We start from the raw sequence: 20,221 nt of genomic DNA on the forward strand, positions 1-20,221 counted from the left end.
TAGATCATAACTGCCCAGTAAATTAGCCAAAATACATAATACATCCTTTTTCTGAAACTGCAGAGACTATTATATCATCAAAAATCTTATGTAATGCATTTGGCCAATGAAATATACAATTTTTGTGAGTTTTATTGTGTTTCTATTGTTCTTTCCATAAAAAAAAATTAAACAAGGGGAAAGAAGAGACAGAATAGTCAGATGCCTCTTCTTATTGAAGCCTTGTTCTTCATGCTATAAATGTCTAGTTCTCTACTATAGTTTCTATAGAAATAGATAATTAGTCAAAACTTTATGGTAGATGAGAACTGTTTGTCAGACAGGGAGTCAATCTTGGAACCTTGTCTGCTGCAGACAGAGTTCTTACCAACTAAGAACTCCAGCAAGTTTCATGATATACCCTCTTACTGCCAGTACATCTTGCCTAGTTTTCCAATCTTCACTTAAGCATGGTATTAATGAGAAATTCTGTGAAGTCTGGGAAATAGAAGACAAATATAAGTAGATCTAAGTGGCCACTCCTTCCCACGTGCGCTCAGGGTGTATGAACACATATGCTACAGCCTGGCATCAAGACTGACTATGTATCACTCACTTGCCCACACCTGTCCACATGTACCTGTCATCAACCCACTGCCAAGGTTTCTTTCTGTAGGAACAGTGTACACATGGAAAAGAGGGACAACCTTAATCAGCAAATTACGATGGATAGATGAACACAGAACAAATATGAAGTTGTACTTAGGTAATAAGAGCCGGCCGGTGTGGCCGAGCGGTTCTAGGCACTACAGTTTGGAACCGCGCGACCGCTATGGTTGCAGGTTTGAATCCTGCCTCGGGCATGGATGTATGTGATGTCCTTAGGTTAGTTCGGTTTAAGTAGTTCTAAGTTCTAGGGGACTGATGACCTCAGATGTTAAGTCCCATAGTGCTCAGAGCCATTTGAACCATTTTAGGTAATAAGACAGGTATCTGTTAAGGGAGTGCATTTACAGTTGAGAATTGACAGAAGAGATTAATTTGTTCCTGGTCAGAAAACAGATTTTATACTGTTGGATGACTAATTTAATTAGCACAGTAACCACTCATCATATGAAGGAGGCATTCCATCACTGTATAGTGAGTAGCTATCTTAACATATTTTGTTGCTTATGTTCCAGTTTTTAAATTAATAATGCTTGTATAGATATATTTTAAATAATTTTTGTTATGTGAGAGTGTCAAGGAAAGTGAGCTATAATTACTCATAATATACAATATTTATGCACTATGTTGTCCATATTATGGATTAAAAATATATCTTTGCCTTATTTTTTATATATAGGAAGACACTGCGGCAGCGGAAAGCTTTGACAGAGTCAGTACCAGCTACTGGACGACGTAAGTCACGCCGACATTCAACCGGCACATCCCCATTCTCTCTTCGCCAACAACAACAGCAGTCACCATCATCAAATCAACTGCTGGTCCCTGGTCAAGATGAAGAAGGTTCTCCCGGATCCCATACACCACCTGGTTATGGAGACAGCTCCCATAAGGACAGAAGTAAGTTTACCTTCAATTCTAAAAGCCTTGCAAATTTTGCAAGAGGCAAGTGCATTTTGGTATCAGTTATGTGTTTGAGAAATATTAGTGTCATTGTAGACCTAACTGCCAAACTATATGTAGAACAGTGAAGTAACCCACAAATGCCAAAAGCTTTCACAGAAATACACACAGTGAACTGTTTAGTCTTTGGCTTCATAGCTGCACAATAGTTATTGAAAATGTGCAGCCACTGTGAAAGTGATGAGGGTCACTGGTGTTTGGTTGTGTTGTGTGGAAACTAAATAACATAGAGCTAAATGGAATGGAGCAAGTTTGAGATTTAATAACCTTGTGACTTCGTGGATACTAGAGATGCAACACTTATGTAATTAAACAAGGATGAGGAAGGAAACTCAGCTTGGCCTTGTCTAAGAAACCATCTTGGCATTCACCTGATGTTTTTCAGGTAAACTATGGTAAACATAAACCAACATGTCCTGAACCTTAGTTCTTCGTGAATACAAGAATTCAGGGTTAGGAATCATATATTTAATTATTCAAACTACAAAATAGTTTTACATGCAGTACTTATACTTTCTAGTTGTAGTAGTAGTAGTAGTAGTAGTAGTATAGTTTTATCAGCAGCTGATATTATGGTATCAACTTCGGGAGAAATTAACAAAATATTGTTTGTCAGACATTCCTCAGTAATGGTTTATATGAAAAGATGAACATGGTACCAAATAGAGAGCATTCCTATGACTAAATTTTCTTGATACAGATATGGTATTTTTATGTCAAATTCATTATACCTATCTGTTTTTGTACATTGTTATTTCTTACCATTTGTATAAATATATTATCACAATAAATATTTGTGTTAGATAGAAAACTATTGGGAAATGAAGTTGGCACATGGTAACATATTGGGCTTTACAAGAGATGGTGCAGTTGTTAATGCACTGGACTTGCATTTGGGAGAATTTAGTTTATTTTCATGATTTCCCTAAATTGCTCCAAGAAAATGTTCAAATGGTTCCTTTGAAAAGGGCATGGCTGATTTCCTTCCCCATATTTCCATAACCTGAGTTTGTGTTATGTCACTAATGACCATGCTGTCAACAGGACATTGAACTGCAATCTCCCTCCCATCCTTGAACTTTACTTTCAGTCACTGACTGAACATCTAGGTTTATGTTTACCATGTTTTCCTACAGTTCTTTTACTGGATGAAAGAACCTCTGGTTCTGAAAGCAAGTTTTTGTGGTATTTCTTAGCCATGCCTATGTCTGTTGTTCTTTGGTGCATAACAGGTTTTTCTATCTATATGTGGTTGTAGATTCATTTGGGAGACTTTTTCTATGTAGGAACAACCAAATACAATTATGTGTAGTTGGATCTACCCATGTGGAAATAATTTGTGTTATACACTACTCTTAAACTCTGGGTTCCCTTTGTGTGCGAAAGGATGGAAAATGGAACAAAGCAAAATAGGTATTTTGAGGGAAGTCACTCATGATCAAGGGACAAGACACACAGCATAAGGGGGTAAAATGGAAAATGAATCTGGGGAACTTTGCTGTGTAATCATTGTAAAGTCCATTTCATCCACTCCTTACCTCCAATTCTACCAGATGTGAAAACGTCAAATTCCAAAAGTTTATTGACCATATAACTTTTGTGCGTTCTCTATAGCTGCTTGGCATGCAAATATTTTTCGTATTCTTTTTCAAACTTAGTATACACTTCCTCCAGTTTGAATGAGTTAGGATGAAAACCAAACATATTAAAAACTTAAGCACACAATATTGATATTCCACAATAATGTATATTGTATAGTTTATTATGAACTGATTTTAGCTTTACAGACCATCCTCAGGTAACTTAAGTCTAAAAAGATAATCCACACAATGTCAGTGGAATTTTGTAGTTGTACAAAGTTTATCTTTCCAAAAATATGTGTCCTTTTACAACTAAATATCTATTGAAAAAACATAATGAAATTCACAAAGAAGCTCTGAGCAAATAAATCTTATATTACAGTATACCCAAAGATTAAAAGCATAAGGCCATAAACTATGTGCAAGTGACTATTCACTGGCACAGACTACTATTTTAGATGGACAAAATAACTGGTGAATGTGATGAACAGGCCGAAGAAAGCAGATTGGTGGGGGGGCACAGAGAGAGATGAAAGGAGCCTATGGAATGATGTAATATGGGTGTGGAACAGTTATGACAAGCACATTGTCTAATGATGACAAAAAACAGTAAGCAGCTGCTGCTTCTTCAGTAATACTGAATAATAAAACTGTGTTTGGTCTATAGGCATCAGGTCAGGATTCTTTGATGGGTGGTTATTAATAGCCAGAATTCTAAGTAATGTTAGTTTTCTGCATTTAGCTCCTCTATGGAGAACATCACATTCAGTATCATAAGAATGACATTTATTCAGAGCACGTTCAGCAAAGGTAGACTCTTTCTTTATCAGTCTCCAACTCCTATCATGGTCAGTAAGTGTAGTAGTTATAGCTCTCCTTGATTGACCTAGATATAATTTGCCACTTGTTGTTGTTGTGGTCTTCAGTCCTGAGACTGGTTTGATGCAGCTCTCCATGCTACTCTATCCTGTGCAAGCTTCTTCATCTCCCAGTACCTACTGCAACCTACATTCTTCTGAATCTGCTTAGTGTATTCATCTCTTGGTCTCCCTCTACGATTTTTACCCTCCACGCTGCCCTCCAATACTAAATTGGTCACTTAGATTGCAGAAATCCTATAAATTTACCTCTAGTTCAAATGTGGAACCTTGTCTTTACACTTATTCAGAATGTGGGCTATAGTATTCCTGGTGGATTTTAGCTTGTTGGCAAGTACCAGTACCTATGAAGTCCTACCTACATATAGCATGGTGGTCAATTTGTTATCAGTGTAATTTAGTTCTTTCCAAGGAGGATATAGAATGGGAAAAGGGGGGGAGAGGTATTTTAATTCACAGTAATTTGTACAGTATTTGCTGTGGAAAACTGAGAGCTTTGACTACAGTTTGTTTATGACAACTGAATTCATTTTGGAGAAAATTTGCATTGCATAGTTCAAAAATATATATTTAAATTAAACAACGGAAAGTCCAAGCTGGAATATCAACAATATTATGAAAAGGATAGATTGCTATTCACCATAAAGATGATACGCTGAGTTGCAGAGAGGCACAATGAAAAGAATGTTGCCCCTTGAGCTTTCAGTTAAAGCCTTCTTCAGAAAGGAAAACACACACACACACATTCACACAAACAAACACACTTCACATACATGTGACTACTATCTCTGGCCACTCCTGCTGGAGTGCATTTTGGCTGGAGCAGCCATGAGCAGTCATGAGTGCATGAAGTGTGCTTGCTTGTGTGAAAGTGTGTGTGTGTGTGTATATATTTTCCTTTTGAAGAAGGCTTTGGTTTAAAACTCAATGTGTAACAGCCATTTTGTTGTCTCTGTATGCAGCTCAGTGTGTCATATAAGTTAATATGTTAATGTATTATTTTACAATGAAATTATGACATTCTGAATCTCCAGATTCAGTTCATTAAATTAAAAAAACTAACTTGGAACTTAAATAAACTGCTGTGGAACATCCACAGTTTTGTATCTCCATTCATAATTGTGAAAATTTTGTTCAAAGAAACAACAGAAGAATTCATTAACATTTTTGTGTCTCTGAGGTACATCTTCTGCACAATAAGTAATGAAAATGATTAAATTACATGTGCCGTACACCTGCACAGAGAGGGACATGGCTGATTATCTTATCCTATCTAAGTGAGTAGATTTCTGTGCTTTCCCTGGTTTCCTTAAGTCAAATGTTGGAAAGGACATGGCTGATTTCCTTGTCGTATCTAAGTGTGTACATTGTCTCTAATTACCTCATTGTCAACAGGGTGTTAAATCCTAACATTCCTTCTGTCCCTGTAATGAATCGTACTGCAGAACCTGTTCTATGTATCCACGCACAACAGCTTACTACAGCTCCACCACAGCTAATTGAAACCAGTCCTTTATTTACTTTTTTTACTTAATCTTATTTTGAATTATATTTTAACTTTTCCCATACTAATTTCTTCCATATTCACCCGTACATCTTTTCTGTCTCTCCTCCTTCTATCATCTTTGAGCTGACTCTGGCACAGTGCTTAATAGTCCACTACAGTGATCTCACTAAACTTCTGAATGACCTGCTGTACTCTTTCCTTTCTTCTCAAACAGCTAAGATAACAGTTTTTTATGTTCTTTCAGTTGTACTGGGGGTTGCTCCTTCTGAAGGTAAGTAATTGTGAGCCCATTTAGGTTTTCGATAATTTATCATCCATTTTATACATTTAATTATATGAACAGATTGAAAAATCAGTCAACCAGTTGCAAATAAAGGTTTATTATCCCTTGACCATGGTTTCGATATTTGTAAAACTATCTTCTTCAGAAGTATTGGCCTTATTACACATATGATACCACAATATATTAGATGAAGCTGAGCGGCTATTGTCATCAACAAAATTGATGAAACAACAGCTATTACAAGCCATGGCTTTAGGTAGTGCCAGATTAATTAGTACTTCAGAAAGAGTGCTCATTAGTAAATGTCCACAGGTAGATGATCTTTAAAGACCAAATATGTCTGCTTGTGTCTGTATATGTGCGGATGGATATGTGTGTGTGTGTGCGAGTGTATACCCGTCCTTTTTTCCCCCTAAGGTAATTCTTCCCGCTCCCGGGATTGGAATGACTCCTTACCCTCTCCCTTAAAACCCACATCCTTTCGTCTTTCCCTCTCCTTTCCTCTTTCCTGATGAGGCAACAGTTTGTTGCGAAAGCTTGAATTTTGTGTGTATGTTTGTGGTTGTTTGTATGTCTGTCGACCTGCCAGCACTTTCATTTGGTAAGTCACATCATCTTTGTTTTTAGAGTATTGATATTCCTAGACATAGGCGAACAAAAACGGGCAACTCTCACAAAGTGAACTGTTTGAAATTATTTAACAAATTATCACATACAGCACTCAATACACCTTTCAATAATTTTAAACATAAACTGCACAAATGGTTAATAGACAATCCATACCGCAGTCATACAGAATTCTTGGATACCTGTAACATAGAAATTGAGTTTTAAGTCTATGATTGCAATACTGTACAATTGATTAATGCGGCATAAATAATTTGTACTTGTAATGTAAACACTAACTAATATAGTAACTTCTTATGTATCTTGACATCATTATAATAAAGCCTATTTCACTGCATGTGGTCAACGGAAAATAAAGAATCTGAATCTGAACAATATGACTCCTGAGACCTGAATGGCTGTTACTGCTGCACTATTTGAATCCTCCCACCCATTACTAATTTCTCTGAACTTCAATTCCATCTCCACTCCACCATCATTCTACACTTAACAAACTGCACTTACATGAATGAGAAATTTTCATTATATGTTCAGTTATTTATTTATTTTCATTTTTCTCCTTTTTTATAGTGATTTCACCCTCTTGTCCTCCTCCTTTATTATTTCTTACTGCCTATTTATAAATTGCCTTACTCATTTCATTTTTCATTTCTCTTCCCCCTTAATTCACCTTTACTTCTCAATCTGTCCATTCTATCACCTGTGAACTAGAGCTTTATTAAAAGAAATTTGGGGAAAAAAGAGTATCTTCTAGTGACAATAGATTGGTTCCGTGCAACATAAGGGTTGAGTGATCTGCCCTTACTTTCCAGCCTACCCCAATCAACCTCTCTTTCTTCCTGGAAGAAGAAACAGAGGAAGTTCCAAAAGTTAGAATTAGTATTTTCCACTAATCAATAGTATTACGAATTTTGGCCTCTTGAGATGAGTACTGTCCAGTCATTTTATGTGATTTGTTTAACCGAAGTTCATTTTGAGAATATGTTGGACACATTCATCCCAGATAAGAAAACAAAAAACATATAGGCAATGAAGCGTACTTCATTAACACAATTATTACATAAGTATTATCAATAACACTAAAAAATGACTGAAGTAAAATTAATTGTGACAAGTTCATTGAAACACAAGACAGTTAAAATGCTTCAGGATCCACAATATAATGTACTAACACTCTATTTCCAACTAAATAGCCTCTCTAGTTCTCAAATTAAGAGTTGAGTAGTCTTTGTCTTGTCTAAAATTCATTCATCTATGGATGGTGAGCTTGTATATCAAACACATACGGACATTAAAAGTGACTGCATTGACCAGGCTACTTATATATTCATGTTTTTAGGACATTTTGTGAGGGATGATTGCACATAATATATTTCTTTTCATTTTTGTTTCCAAAATGTACAGCAAAATCTGCTGAAATTATCATATAACTGCAAGGTTTGTTGTATCTTATATGCTTATAATATTTCACTTGAAGAGAGAGGACAACTATAGATAATCTCAAAATTAATCATATGTGAGCAGTAGTGACATGTGGACTTTGCACGGACAGACGGTGATGCAGGTGTGACACCAGCTCTGAGGAGGCGTAGAGAGCGTGCCGAGCGCCAGCGGAGCTTCATCCGCGAGCAGCAGGAGACCACCGCCTCTTTGCGTGCCTCAATTGTGGCACACGGTACTTATATTTTTGTTTTGTTTTTTGATACTTTTCACTTTTATCAGAATTTTATTTCTATATTTTTTATAGTTTTTCAATTGTGTTTTTTAATTATTATTTGCTGTCCATCACCAAGGTTACATAGGGAAAAAATCCTTCTGCATTCATGTTAACTACAGTGTGTGGCTGCATTTTACACACGCAATGTATTGGAGCGTATAGCACACTTTCAACAGTAAATTGTTTCTTGTGCTTACATGCAGTTTCCCAGTAGTCTCATTCCTGCGACTTTAGTGTACTGTGTTTCTTTGCACCATACTAGCTCTAATAACAGTTTTTTTAGCTTTTCAGTAATGGCTATTTTTTATTTTGGAAATTTACTTATGAAAGTATAAAGGAAAGGTATTTTAACAGCTCAGGAAAATATACAATTACTATATCAAATGTTTTTCATAAAACTGTTTAGCCATTTGTTCCAAACTGCCAAGAACATTACATCATCTGAAAACCTGTTGTCCCTCAGAATTCAATTCATTACTTTACATTCTGAATTACCATGCCAAGTATTTAAATACTAAACAGAACGCATTATCATACAGTCTAACAGACATTTAATGTCAACTAGACAGCACAAACTTCTGTTGTACAAATATCTATACATATTTCAAAATAAAGCCCCTGCTGTATTTTTCTGTCTGTATGTGAAGGCTAATCTCAGGAGCTACTGTAGCAATTTTAATACAGTTTTCACTAATAGACAGATTGATTCATGAGGAAGGTTTGTGTATATAATTTATTACTGCTGTGCCAGACAAGCTGTCCAGCCATAGATACTTAGTACTATTACTGTGAAGATGTGGCAGGTTGCCAGTGACTTATTAAAATAGAGGTACAAAACTTCATGCTACACCATTGACTTTTGCAGGTGACTTTTTGGAAGTGGATGCTCCAGAATTTTTTAAAGATGTATTGATAGTATAAGGTGTTGATATGTTACTGTCAGTACAACATGGTCAAACTTACAGGAAAGAAATGGATGATTTAGAGTGACTGTGAAAATGAAATTGAATTTCCCTTCATGTTAAGCAAGTTATGTGGACAGAACATTGTTTTTGACTAGAGTGAGGCTCCAGACTCTTGTATGGAGGATGTAGCAGTTGGAATTGCTGGTGTAGAGAATCAATCAAAAGAGTTGAAAACAAATAAGTTGCCAGGTCTGGATCGAATCCGTGGTTGATTTTACAGAGAACACTTACTGCATTAGCCCTTTACTTAGCTTGCATTTACCATGGATCTCTCATTCAGTGCAATGACCCAAGTGACTGGAAAAAAGCACAGGTGACTCCTGTAGATAAAAAGGGTAAAAGAATGGACCAATAAAATTACAGACTAACATTCTTAACACCTGTTTGCAGCAGAATTCTAGAGCACATTCTATGTTCGAATAAAATAAAATTCCTTGAGACAGAAAAGCCTCTGTCCAAAAATCGACACAGATTTTGAAAGCATTGCTAATGCAAAACTCAGCTTGCCCTTTACTCACATCATATTCTGTGAACAGTGGACGAAGGGCAACAGGCAGATTCCATATTCTTAGATTTCAAGAAAGCATTTGACACAGTGCCCCCTGCAGACTGTTAATGAAGGTCCGAGAATATGGAATAGGTTCCCTGGCATGTGAGTGGCTCGGAGAATTTTAGGTAACAGAACCTGGCCCATTGTCCTTGGCAGTAAGTGTCCTTTTGAGACAAGGATATTATCAGGATTACAAAAGGGGAGTGTTCTCTGCATATATAAGTAATCTGACAGATAGGGTGAGCAGCAGTCTGTGACTGTTTGCTGATGATGCTATAGTATATGGGAAAGTATTGTCATTGAGTGGCTGTAAAAGGACACTGGATGACTTAGGCAGAATTTCTATATGGAGTGATGAATGGCAGCTTTCTCTGAATGTATGAAAATATAAGTTAATACAGATGAGTGAGAAAAACGATTCTGTAATGTTTGAATACAGTAATAGTGGTCTGCTGCTTGTCACAGTCACATTGATTAAATATGTAGGCATAAAGTTGCAAAGAGATAAAAAATGTAATGAGCATGTAAGAACAGTAGTAATGAAATAAAATGGTCAAGTTTGGTTTATTGTGAGAATTTTTGGGAAATGTAGCTTGTCTGTGAAGGAGTTTGCCTATAGAACACTCGTGTGACCCTTTCTTGAGAGCTGCGGATTAAAGGAAGACACTGGAGCAATTTAGAGGTGTACTGCAAGATTTGTTACTGGTAGGTACAGTCAAGAAGCAAGTACTGTATTATGGAGATGTTTCATGAACTCAAATGGAACTCCTTGGAGAGAAGATGACGTTCTTTTTATGAAACACTATTGAGAAAATTCAGAGACTCAAGAATTGCAGCATACTGCAGAAGGATTTTGCTGCCACCAACATACATTTCACATAATGACCAGATAAAGGAAATTAGGGTTCACACAGAGATGAATAGACAGTTATTTTTCCCTTGCTCATTTTGTGAATGAAACAAGAAAATAAATGATTGTCAATGATATAAGGTACCGTCTGTCATGCATCATACAGTGGCTTGCAGAACATGTGTGTAGATGAAGATGTAGAGGTAAATGTTGATGAAATATAAATAAATAAAAGTCATAGAATGAATGGAGAAGGAAGCAGTGAAATAAGGAAAGAGCAACATTTATCAACAACAAGAGTTTATTTGGGACATGGGAAGACAGTGAACCCAAATGGCAGTATAGGGGTAAAAGTTTGCACATTATTGTACTGTAAATAAGAAGGTTATTTTTTTTGTATGTTCTGTTTGGTCACTGGTCTATTTAGTTTTTTCCTGTAGTTGTAATCTAGTTATTCTCACAACTAATTTTTTCAACCCAGTTAATTATTTTGTAATATAGGTCATAATGAATACTGCATGAGACAAAAGATAAGCATGTTCTTAGCAGCTACTGAAACGGCTAAGAAAATTTCAGCCTAGCATAAACACAAAATGTTCACTGTTTTGAAATTTCCAGTCAAATTTAGAAAACAGACATATTTTCCTGGGCAGGAAATTTTTATTTTTACTTTTTTTTACTGTTAAATGTACTGTATTTTAAACTAAATAAGGCCATGAAAAGTTTTTGATGGAATGTAAATGGTGGAAAGAATAAAGAGCAAAAGTCGTGCAGTTGACGGGTTAGTAAGAATTCTTGTATAAAGTCTGAAAACATCACCACCAAAAATAGCTAAAAGTGGTACAGCTACCAAATGAAAAAGATCAACACAAGTTTCTGGATTAAAACAATAGTTTATTCTACACTACCATCTGTTGAAAATTATGTTGGAGATTGAAACATTGGCAAAGTGTTTACATGTATGAAGCCATTATGCAGTGCATTACTATTGCATAATAATAATGCTAATGTCTACATGTCACAGTTTAAACTACAGCTTTCACCAACACTCAGTTATGCTAAAATATTTTGACCAAATTGGACAACTTGCTTCTCATCTAGCACACACACCTCCCTGAGCCATTTCCAGTCACACAATGCCCCACTTTCTGTGTACAGGTAGCTGAGCAAACTCCTCCTACCTCCCAAGAAAAATTGCCCATCCTAACTGCCAACAACATTTGGTGTTTACACCTAAGACGAGGCTTACAACCAGTAATGTTACAATTAGCAACACACACAGGGATATATTGTCCTGACTGACTAAATTGTGCCAGCACTGTACCTCAACTGGGTGAGAGGATAAGTATGGTAGACAGGATGAAGGGAGAAAGGAGTCAGGGAGTGGAGATTGAGTTGGAGGAGGGGCCTGACAACTGGAAGGGAGAAATAGTAGGTGCACAGGATGAGAATGTGTCACTGGTGAGTTTATTTGGGCTGGTGACAGGGAGAGTTATGCATGACTCATAACAACATGATGGACTGGATTGGGAGGGAGAGGTAGAACAGAGGAAGAGGGAGGTTTCAAACAGGAGGTTGTGAGTGCAGGGTGATTGAAGCTGCGGTCACAAGGCAGAGATGGAAGTGGATGTGAGGCAGATATGAGCGGAAATGGAGATCAGGAGGATTATGGAGTTAAAGGATTTGTTGCACATACAGTTCCCATCTTCATAATTCAATTACGTTGGTTCTAGTGGAAAGGATTTGGGCTATGAAGCAACTGTTGAAAATGAACGTGCTGTATTAAATGCATTGCCCTGCACTGCGTGGACAAACTCTGGTCTCGGACACAGTTCAATGGTGGCCATTTATTCGGGTGGACAGCTGGTTGGTGGGCCATATAAAATGCTGTGCAGAAGTTATGGCATGCTGTGCAGAAGTTATGGCAGAGCTAGATTATGACTGCTTTCGTGCTGTGCCTCTGATAGAATATGATATTCTTGTGACAGGATTATGAACAGGATGTGCTTAGAGGGTGTCAGAGAAGAATGCAGTATCATCCTGGACTGGTTCAACTTAATCATATTCTTTGCCAGGATTTTAAATACTCATCATCATGCCCATAAATGAGAGACGTCATGTGCTGCAGTTCTCCCCAACTCTCCCAAAAAGGTATTATGCCACCCTCCCTATACAGTATCATCATTCATCCTGATGCCATACTCATTCTAATCATTTTCCATATGGGTCTTAGCCCTTTGGAAGACAAAGGTGCAGGACCTATCCGATACACCCAGTTAGGACATACTACTCAAGTCCTGTCACATGCCGATCCTATTCTTATCCCATCTTATCATAGAGAGGGTAACCTGTGGAAGGTTTTACGATATATGTCATCTCTGCTGTAGCTCATGCACAGCATTTTATGTGGGCATGACCTCCAACCAGCTGTCTATCCAAATGAATGGTGACTGTCAAGCAGTGGTCAACAAACAACACTCTGCTGAGCACAACATCGTCAGTTTCAATGGCTACTTCATAATGTGTGCCATTTGGAACTACCTCCAATACAGGCTTCTCCAAATTACAAAGTCAGTTGTCAACGCAGTACACCCTTCAATCTCATAATCCTCCTGGCTTCAATCTCCAAAAGCCTCTGCCCTACATCCAACTCTGGCCCTGCCTTGTGACTCCAATATCACTTATCCTACACTAACACTCTCCTGTCTGCACCCTCCCTGTTCCTGTGTTCTACTTCCTCCTCCCAATCCAGCCCTCCAAATGACTGTGCACTGTGCACAACTGTCCCTGCTAGTGGTCATAATGAGCTCACCAGTGCCACATTCCCTTCCTGTGTCTCTTGTCTCTCCCTCCCATTTGTCAGCCACCCTTCTCCAACACAACATCCCACTTCCATCTCCTTTCTCCCCTCGTACACTCCGCTGGACACCCCACCACCACAACCATCACCAGTTGAGCTGCAGTGCTGACACAGTGTAGTCTGCCAGGACATTGTAGGCTTGCAGGGGTGTGTGGGTGGCTCAGGATGACATGGTGGCCAGACAGTATCATTGGTGCCTTTAAGGCTTGTTCGGGCGGTGTTTGTTTTTTATATAAAGAAACATTCCACATGGGAAAAATATATTAAAAAACAAAGATGCTGTGACTTACCAAACGAGAAAGTGTTGGTAGATAGACACAATAAAAACACACAAACACACACACAAATTTCAAGCTTTCGCAACTCACGGTTGCTTCATCAGGAAAGAGGGAAGGAGAGGGAAAGACGAAAGGATGTGGGTTTTAAGGGAGAGGGTAAGGAGTCATTCCAATCCCGGGAGCAGAAAGACTTACCTTAGGGGGAAAAGGACAAGTATATACTCGCACACACACACATATCCATCCGCACATATACAGACATAGGCAGACATATGTAAAGGCAAAGAGTTTGGGCAGAGATGTCAGTCGAGGCGGGAGTACAGGAAAAGATGTTGTTGAGTGACAAGTGATGTACGAGGGGCGCAACCTCCACTAATTTCAAGTTGCCGCCCTTTGTACATCACTTGTCACTCAACAACATCTTTGCCTCTGTAATTCTGCCTCGACTAACATCTCTGCCCAAACTCTTTGCCTTTACATATGTCTGCCTGTGTCTCTATATGTGTGGATGGATATGTGTGTGTGTGTGTGTGTGTGTGTGTGTGTGTGTGCGGGTGTATACCTGTCCCTTTTTCCCCGTAAGGTAAGTCTTTCCGCTCCCGGGATTGGAATGACTCCTTACCCTCTCCCTTAAAACCCACATCCTATATAAAATTCAGAAGAATGAGAAAAGAAGGGGTATGGAAATGAGCGTTTGGCGTCATTGGCCGGGAGGCCCCTCGCGGGGCAGGTCCGGCCGCCATATCGCAGGTCTTATTACATTCGGCGCCACATTGGGCGACCTGCACGCCGGATGGGGATGAAATGATGATGAACACAACACAACACCCAGTCCCTGAGCGGAGAAAATCTCCGACCCAGCCGGGAATCGAACCCGGGCCCAGAGGACGGCAATCCGTCACGCTGACCACTCAGCTACTGGGGCGGACAAAAGAAGGGGTAAAACATGCAATGACACATGTAGTCATTTTTTCCCTTGCTCCGTCTGTGAATAGAACACACAAAGAAGAGACTGATAATAGCATGGACTAAGGTTCATCATGCTCTGTTCAATGGTTTGTGGTGGGCATATGTACATCTAGATTTTATAGAATATAACAACAAAAACAATCAATTGTTGATAAAATTATTTAATTGGATAGATAAAAAAAATTACTCACAAAGCAGCAGCAGAACACACACATAAAAAAAACTGTTGTGATTGGCAAGCTTTCGGAGCTGGTGACTCCTTCTTCAGGCAGAAGGGTTGAAGGGGAAGGAAGAAGGGTGAAGGAAAAGGACTGGAGAGGTCTAGGAAAAGGGGTAGATTTTGGCAAAGTCACCCAGAACCATGGGTCAGGATGAGAAGGAAATACTGATTGTTGGGTACTCTCTCAGGGTTTCAAATCTCATCTAGTACAGTCCCCAACAATCAATATTTCCTTCTCATCGTGTGCGATAAGTATTCCCTGACCAGCGGTTCTGGGTGACTTTCACAAAAATCTACCTCTTTTTCCTAGACCTCTCCAGTCCTTTTCCTTCACCCTTCTTTCTTCCCCTTCAACCCTTCTGCCTGAAGAAGCTTCGAAAGCTTGCCAACCACAACAGTCTTTTATGTCTATGTTCAGCTGCCACTTGGTGAGTAGATCCTTTATCTATCCAATTAAATAGACCTTATAGAAGTACTTACTGTTCCCTTTCCATGGTAACGTCTTCCTTGTTCCAAACTATAATTGTTCTCTAATCTTGAAAACTTCCAATCATCCTGTACTTGGAATTGTGCATGTCATCTCTGTTTACTTAATATTGTTGCTGACAGTACATTTCACCCTTTCTGTTATACTTTTCATGGGTCATATGCAACTTTGTATTATGTACTATTTCATAGCAATTTATCTGAAAATAATTTCTCATTTGTATCATTTCTGAATACTAAGATCACTCTGTACTCATTTGCCTTTTATTCATCACACTTTACATTTATGCCTTTCTGTGTTGTCTTTGTATAATAATTTCCTACTCTTTGTTAACTCCTGTTGTAGAATGTGTTTGACTTATATTTTCTTAGTCTCAGATAATAATTAAAAAGTACAGTTAATGTCAGAACTTTTAGTAATAATGGTAATAATAATAATAATAATAATAATAATAATAATAATAACAATAACACAACATCAAAACATGGTTTCATGTGTGCATTGTCTTAACATGTATGGGACTGCTGTTAGAATGACTCTAGTTCAGATTTTCAAAGAATTTGATGTTGATAACTTAACATAAGATATAGATATACTAGTTTTAAAATACAGAGTAAATTATCTTAGCAGGTCAAATGGGAATGGGCTGTTAAAAAGAAAAATCGTGGCAATAACAATTTGTGTTTTATTATCACACAGTTTTACTGTAAACATAAGACCAATAATAAAGTGAATAAACAGTTGGAAAAGAATTAACACAAATAAACAATTTTTGTAGTACTTTCGGTCAAACAGATATATGGTGAACAAAAAAATTGACAATAAAAATTCTATTAGTAATTAAATTAGAAAAAATAAAATACCTTGATAAAGCTGTACAGGAGAATGGACAAGGCAAGAGATATTAAAAGATATTATTGAACTCAGGGCAAATAAATGGAAACAACCTGTCAGTTAACTAAGAATATAGATTGTGAGATCATTCATTTAAGACCATTTACTGTGAATGTCCTAATTTCATTCTCTACGTATCATTGCTATACTGCAGTAGATGTTGTAATGAATGTTATGGTCAACCAATGGAATTCATTGTAGCCTTCTATCCTGATGAGAATGTATGAGCTTGTCAAAAAGGGTTATGCAGCCATTTCTGAATGGGAGCCACACAGTGGTGAATATATTACTGCAGTGTATAAAAAGAAATATGCAGCAAAGAGCAGTGAAAAATTATATTTATTTAGAGCTGCTACATAAACATACCAGGATACAGCTCTAGACACATGAAAGTGCAGTTCCTAGTTCAAAATAGTTCAGAAGGCAAGCTATCATTCAGAAATAATCCATGTTATTTGTTGAGTTTCTGCCATACATGTGAAATGCGGGGCACACTGTAGAAATTGTGCAAAAAGGCAACTAATCAATACTTCACTTTTTTGCTTTTCTCATAAAGTTGGTACACAAAATGGGAGATTAATCATAGAAAAATAGCTTATTTGTATTTGTAGCTCTTTTGTTTTGCATTCAGTGACACCAGAAGTGAGAGCGGCAGAGTACATACAGGCAAAATTTCATTGACAAGAGTTGATGAAGATCTTGATATTGTGAAGCATTATCATTATGGTGGAAGGTGGTGTTACCAGTTTAATTTGGGTGTAAAGAATCAAAACAGGGAAGCACTTGGAATATGATAACAACTGAGGAAAGTAAAATTAAAGAATTGTGTATCATGTCAATGGAGGTTTCTTTTCTTTTCCATTCAGATGGATTGTCCCACAGTAACATTGTTTCTGTGAGCACTATAGTGAAGAGAAACAACTTTCTGGACAAACATACTTTATATTTGGTTGCATACATTGTGTCACAATGAAATATTACAGAGAAATAACTTTTGTATTATAATTATTTCTGCTTATTAAGCAATGTCTGTATTATTTTCAGTTTAAAACACAATCTGCTATTGAATATCCATATTTTCACCAAGTTCAGCTCCTACAAATATTCTTCTTCTCAAGATTGTTTAAAATAGGAAGTTGAATTCAGAAACTAGTTAAAATCACAGAGAAAGAAATGCTGACGAGTACTTATCTTCACAAGTTACAATTCTTAGTACTGCTGGTAGAACGCAGCACTCCTAATTTTTGGAACAACAGGTTTCCTTCTTGAGAAAACAAAGAGGATGGAGGATGGTAAGAGAACCAGGTTTCCAGGCAACAAGTGAAAGGGACTCACCTGTTTTGAGAAGGAAGAATAAAGGAAAAAAATCAGGTTTCTTTGATAAGCAAAACTTAAATATCGCTCATTGCCCATTTGGAACAACATCTACACCTATGCAAGGGCAGTGGAAAGTCCTTGTGGAATGTAAATAATTTAAAGAGTAAAAGTAACAACTCACTCAATAGTATAGGTGTTGAGCCACTGGAAGGCACATAAACAAGACCGGAAATTGTTGTAGCTTTTGTAAATATCATTTTTTTAAAAATAAAGAGTACATGTATGCACATATACATATGCGCACATGTACACATGTATGGCTACATTGTGCCTTCTGACCACCTTGCACTATGTAGTCAGTTTCTTTATTATTTTTACAATATGCAGTTGCCATCTCTCACCTTAAATGGGTGCTGTGGAAGGCTGAAGTGATACCAATATTTCCAAAAAGCAGGCACAAAATAGTCAGTATTGTCAAACACAATGGAAAAGTAATTTGAATCTTAAGCTTTTGGAAATGAAAATTGCTTGATTGGTATGAAAATTAAAAGAGGAAGTTTAGGAGAGGATGTATAAGTGATGTAGGAAGAGAAAAATTACATAGAGCCATAGGTCAAGTAGATGATACACAGTGGAAGTAATGAGTTAAAATACACCATTGGACTGCAACACACCAAGTTCAACCCACAGACATTAATTTAGTTTTAATCTCTCAGGAATTTACTATTGTCATCATCTAGTTGTACTTGTATCATCTCTGGTATGGTTATTATTTTTTTTCAGCTGTTGGAAAGAAATTATCACATATTGTCAAAGACTGGAAATGTGAAGCACAAGACAGTGAACTGTTGTAATCAACAAGGTAGTCATGAGTAAAACTGATCATTGGCAGGAGGTAAGATGGAGTAACTGAGAAGTGAGGAAACAGAGCAGCCAAAAAAGAAAGATAGAAAAGACAAGGACAAACAAAACAGATATGGATATGTGGTCTAATGTGTAATTTCTATGCTTCTTACAGACTGCCTCTTACAGACACCTGTAGTGTGTATGTAAATGTTTAATACAGCACATTTTTTAAGCACGAAACTCATATGAGAAGAAAAAAGTGTTCTTTTGCATGTTAGTTATTAATCAAAGACAAATTAGAACACTCTATAAAAATTCATTAAGTATTTTACCTGAGAAAAAGATACATCAGTCATTCAGCAGGTTATTGTGCACTTGTACACTATTAATATGAAGAATGTACAGAAAGCTTGACAATTTAAATGAAAGGTATTGTCTTCCTCACATGTAGTAAAAAGATTTTGGTCTTGATACAGAAAACCAGAAAAGTGTCACATCTGGTCACGAGATGGAAGGAACAGCACAGACTCCTGACTCACCCAAAAGAGAATCAGGTTCAGTACGTGATCTCACACAGAGACTTGCAAATGCAGGTGTTGGTGGGAACCAAGATGAAGTGACAGGCCCGCGTCCACCAGACCTTGCTGGTGACATGACTGGACTTGTATCTCGTGCTAAGGAAGGCCTGGCCAAGTCAAAATCAAAGGTAAGGGTCTATTTGTCAAAGGCATTAATTAGAATAATGTAAATAACCATTCATTGTTTTCAGTTTCTGAATATATCATGTATGTCGTTGAGCAATTAACGTATGAAATAGTATCTGCAGATTCTCGATTTGTAAATTGTGTGAATTAGTGTTGCCTATAACAATACCAGAGAAAGAAAGTTGCTACTCACCATATAGCGCTGATGCTGAGTCGCGATAGACACAACGAAAAGATTCACACAATTATACCTTTTGGCCACTAAGGCATTTATCAGCAGTAGACACACATACACACACCCACACATACACTCATGCAAACGCAACTTGCACACATGTCTGCAGTCTCAGAGAACTGGTTTCAGTTTGCGTGAGTGTGTCTTAAAAAAACAACAAGTGCTGAAGTCAAGTAGGTTACATGCAATGTCTGATAGGAAATTCTTGGTGTACAATAGAAAGATGGTGGAATGAGGCTTTTGTACATTTTTAAACTATGCAAGAACATGCAAAGGAGATGGGAGGAACATTTTAGGGGGTTAAGCATGTGTATTGTGAAATTATTGTACAGGGTAATATAACTGTGCAAGGGATATCAGATGGCTTGATGATGGCTGAGAAAAACTTCATCACAATCCTGTTTATATTAAGGCAGATCAAATACTATAACAATAAATGAAACCAAGAAGACAGCCATAATTAGTGGACTTCATATTAAAATGAAAATTCACCAAAGAAACAGTCCTGTCAGAGGAACATCCACAACAGAGCATATACCGGAGGTTGAAAGTACCACTATGACACCTGAAGATGGGTGTATAAGATCCTGAATCCGGTCCTATGTTAAATAAAAGAACTTACAGCTGTAGCGGTATATTCAACCTCTGGTCACCAAAGAAAACTGTAAAATTATGAGACAGAACTTCTGCCCAGAACTTGCCTTCAGAAAGAGAAATTTTTAAGACTGTTGACAGACACGCATAAAAGTACATGAAAGTATCCTAGCTTTCAGCTCAGTTGCATGAGTCAGTATTCCTTTGCCAAATACATTTGAAAAGACAGGAAGAGGTGATACAGATCTTTAG

The 20,221-nt window shown here is 37.4% G+C and overlaps 1 protein-coding gene across 5 annotated transcripts in view; it reads left to right on the forward strand.

The window, feature by feature from the left end:
• LOC124796334 (FH1/FH2 domain-containing protein 3) overlaps positions 1-20,221 on the forward strand; it is a 646,429-nt gene that overhangs the window by 529,745 nt on the left and 96,463 nt on the right. For 4 of the 5 annotated variants that reach the window (XM_047260468.1, XM_047260466.1, XM_047260467.1 and 1 more), the window contains 3 exons: positions 1,325-1,545; positions 8,036-8,158; positions 18,913-19,142. In XM_047260468.1, coding sequence (XP_047116424.1) covers positions 1,325-1,545; positions 8,036-8,158; positions 18,913-19,142 — 574 coding nt within the window. The remainder of the gene's footprint in view (positions 1-1,324; positions 1,546-8,035; positions 8,159-18,912; positions 19,143-20,221) is intronic. The other variant, XM_047260469.1, reaches the window with a different exon arrangement.

The sequence above is a fragment of the Schistocerca piceifrons genome, chromosome 4 (assembly GCF_021461385.2).
Source record: "Schistocerca piceifrons isolate TAMUIC-IGC-003096 chromosome 4, iqSchPice1.1, whole genome shotgun sequence".
Lineage (NCBI taxonomy): Eukaryota > Metazoa > Arthropoda > Insecta > Orthoptera > Acrididae > Schistocerca > Schistocerca piceifrons.